We start from the raw sequence: 3,941 nt of genomic DNA, 5'->3' as shown, positions 1-3,941 counted from the left end.
GGTTTTAGTGATTTGACATAATCTTGACAATTGACTTTGCTTTTTTTATTTGCTGTCCACAGATGGAGGAAGTAGCACACGCTGTGACATCCAAGACTCCTCGCTGCCCACTTGGTTCCTTGTTGGTGCCTCCGTAATCTAACCCTTCACAACCTTGCGGTGCGTTCAAGATTGCACCGCGTGGTGGCAACTTCCCCCTCCTTCTCTGCGGCTGAGCCGCCTGAACTCAAATGACGGAACCGATGGGTCATAATATCAAATTACCTTAAACAAGCAAACATGAAGGTGACATGAGCTTGTTGCTAAGAACTGGACGACATAAAAATGCCACCGTACCACCATACTGCGCCACTCATCAAGCCAGCGTTCGTCTCCAGCGTTCGTGCCTACCAAGGCCTGCAGAAATGGTTCGCGTGTTCATTTCTCTCGTGGTCCTTTTTGTCGGTGAGTTATGCTTTTCTCCTCATACGATATTTCTTCTAATGTACGCTGGGCGGTAGAGCCCTTAACCCTTGAAGACAAAAAATCATAAAAAAGCCACAGGTAGAAATCCTATTAGTACCTTATGGGAGTTTACGTACTCTTGTGAAAAAGCTCAGTTAATTCTTTGCAATGACTGGAACTTCGCTCGTTTGGCTAAAGCAGGCGGAGAGGTGCACAAGGACCGCTCGTAAGTCTGTATTCGCGATTGAAGTCGCACAAACGTTTCTCCTTAAATATGGAGAATTTCAGAATTTACTTTTAACAACGGATATCGATTTAGTACTTAGTGCTGTCACTTTATAATTTTTAGAGAGAGCCCGTCATTCCTTCTACATTTTCTTTCTACGGCCTCACGAATGGTAAACTTATCCGTTTGCATGGGCCTCTGCCTTCCCTTCATGATTGTTGTCCGTATTCATTATATGGTCACATTTTAATATGTACACGCAGCCCGGGTCATCACTGAAGGGTGACTTGTTCAGTAGCTTACTCTAAAAGAAAAAAAAGCCGGGCGCTCCTTTAAATGGTCCCGAAGATAATTCCATGCAATGTTTTGCAGTTAGTAAAATTTGTTTTGTGGCTTGTTCCCACTGTACCGGAAAAAAAAAAAAAAAAAAAGCTTGAATTTATTGTCGTGAAAATTGAATGTAAAACATTGCCGCCATTCGACTCAATTTAATGGTGTGAAAGCCATATAAAGACTCTGAGGCTACAATTTCAAACTGAATAAGCGGTTCCTATAGCTTCTCACTGTCTTCTTATCTTCCCATTTTCATCAATTTACAAATAATCTTTCGTGTTTAGTATACATGCTGAAGCATGCACTAAAGACGCGAATACACCGACAGGCAGCCATCTAATACACTGTTTGTTTTATCTTTCTTTTTTTCCAAGGTGTCATCATTGCCACTGGAGAGGTGAGCCGTCCTTTTATGATATCTTGACCGTGTGCTTTTGCCCGCACACTAATCTTCTACATGAGAATAGATTTTGTGTACTTGTAAGCTAAGCTGAAACTAATTCATTTCGTACTTGTACGAGAAACGACGAAACTGTGCGCATCTCAAAGTAATAACCGTGCTTACTTCTGCAAGTTGTTAATGTGCAGTGATGTCAGCGTCTAGAAATGTACATGTATAAAAAAAATGATTAAACCCCAGCTAGGTTTCCTTTTTCAAGGAGGTTAGCTGCTCAGCTAGTTGGTTGTCAGATATAACGGGTATTCAGTGCAACACAAACACACGTAAGAAAGAGGACACCATGGGCGCTTACTACAACGACATAAAAATTCTGGGTAGAGGCAGAAATCAGACGGCTCGTGAAACTCTAGAACATTTATATCAAAAAAGCAGGTTCAAACCTTTTCAGTGACACGTCGTTTTTTCTTTATGAGGCGGAGCAAACCTTTGTCACGCTTGCTTTGATAACAATGATGCTGTTCCCTGATGCTTTGTACGCGTGCGCATTAACTCAGAAGGTTATATATGTGGTCTGTTTTCACCTGATTAAACAGTTGTAGTAAGCACTCGCGCTCAAAAGGGCGGTAAAGACATTGGACTCTTCAACTTGGAAAACAAACATAACAGCAGTTCTGCCGTCCAAGACAAGCTCTAGGATATATGAAGAGAAATATAATCTCAGCGCAGTTCGAAAACACTTTCTTACCTGCGCACGAACTAAGACAAGTGGTGATGAAAAGCATAATAAAGTGTTCTTAACCAGATGGTTTTTCTGATACGATAGGGGAGCCCTACAGGTCAGCCCAGTCCTCCAAGCAATATTTTCACCGAAGAGCCTCCGCGGGCAAGTATCTTGAAATTGTATTTTTTACCTTCATTTCACGATTACTTAAAATCGCTGCTGTCGAACCTCGAAAAATAAAATCTGACAAAAAAAAAAAAAGAGGAAGGCTGAAAATTTGCATTTTAATTTAGCTATAATACTACCTTATTCAATTATTCGTGACTCTCATTAAACGTGGGAAGCTTATCAGTATGCATGCTTTTTCAGCACCGTTTAAGGGATCAATTCCTTGTGAGAGTTGGGATGTTAAAGGAGTAAAAGTATACCATAATTTGGTTGGGTATTATGCCTCTGGGGAGGATGCACAGAACGTTACTTAACACGAAGATCGGCATGAATTACGCGATGGATAGCCAATAAATGCAAATAAAAATTTTCCAGCATGCAATTTCGGTTTCATTTTCAACTGCCGAACGACGGCTATGATATTACCGAGGTATCGAGGTCATGTCAAGCGTACAAAACCTGCAGTATAATCTGTTTTGTCCATTTTAATTCGCACCAGTGCTCATGCAGTCCAGCGCAAAAGGTACAATAACTAAGAAATTTAAATACAGTAATTGTATCAAAGCTTTTACATTTCTCAAGTGACCGTATTGCGTCAATGACGTCACAGCCATCGTTCAATCGTTTAAACGGGAATATAAGCAGTACATGAAAAAGATTAAATATAAACTAATCACCTGGTGTATTCCCGTCCTGATTCATGGACACTACTGTCTTGTGCACTGTCTCAGACAAAAAAAAAAAAAAAAAAAAAAAACACGCGCCAGAACAGTTGTTGCCTCTACTCTTCTAATCCCACGAATTTGACAAGGTTCATGCATAGACGCTGAAACAATCTGTCTCTTTCATTTGACTTCCTCTTTTAGTCCATTCTTTCTTACTACTTTTTGTTGCACGCGGTCTCGTAAAAATAACTTCTCTCTAATTTCGACCAAACGCGCAGACCGGCAAAGCTAATTAATTGCGTTTCTATACTGTGTTTATTTCTCCTCCTTGGTTGCAGGGTCGAATTCATTTGTACCGTTCTGCCCATGGCCACCAGCTAAATCTCGGAGTCCGAGGGGAATATGACATCGCCCGCTCAGAGGACGGCAAGAGACTCACAGCCTACGGCCAGGGCTCGCAGGGCATCGGCAACTATAACGGCCATTGGTACTTGGGCCGTCCCCAATGGGAGGTGGGACTTGGGGCCCACATTCCCTTCTGAGGGCTGCGCGTCGCTCTGCCTCACTGCAGCGCAAAATGGGACATCGTAATTGGACCGCAAGAGGCTGCCAGCTCTCGCTCGTGGCTGACTAAAGACATTTCATCAATTTATGAGCAATCAGCACTGTATGCAACTTAATTTCTTTTTCTCGTAAAATAAAGCCTAAATCCTATCGTCCGTTTCAGTGTTGCATTTATTGAAGGAACCGGACGTTTCAATTCACGTGAAAAGTTGTATACAAAGCATTTTTTTTTGTGTGTAAAGCTCTAAACTGGAATAAAGAAAACAAGCGTTTTTGCAGCTCCAGGAAAGAAACATGGCGGTGAGCTATAGAATTAAATTCCTTTTAGTGGGTACACACAGCGCAGATGCGAATTTGTTGTTCAGGGGGGTCGCACTATTCGGCTGCCGTAAGACCAATCAAATAAAATTAGTTGTCGTG

At 41.8% G+C, this 3,941-nt stretch overlaps 1 protein-coding gene across 1 annotated transcript; it reads left to right on the top strand.

Moving 5' to 3' along the window:
• Positions 1-352: 352 nt before the first annotated feature.
• LOC146196748 (uncharacterized) lies at positions 353-3,696 on the top strand. Its single transcript, XM_084596400.1, has 4 exons — positions 353-444; positions 1,378-1,400; positions 2,227-2,286; positions 3,296-3,696. Exons 1-4 carry the CDS (start codon positions 405-407, stop codon positions 3,497-3,499), a joined length of 327 nt encoding a protein of 108 aa, XP_084452526.1. The 5' UTR covers positions 353-404; the 3' UTR covers positions 3,500-3,696.
• Positions 3,697-3,941: the final 245 nt, after the last annotated feature.

Source organism: Amblyomma maculatum, chromosome 3, assembly GCF_055883805.1.
Source record: "Amblyomma maculatum isolate TAMU_Amacu chromosome 3, ASM5588380v1, whole genome shotgun sequence".
NCBI classification, from domain to species: Eukaryota; Metazoa; Arthropoda; class Arachnida; order Ixodida; family Ixodidae; genus Amblyomma; species Amblyomma maculatum.
This window is presented reverse-complemented; position numbering and strand designations above follow the sequence as displayed.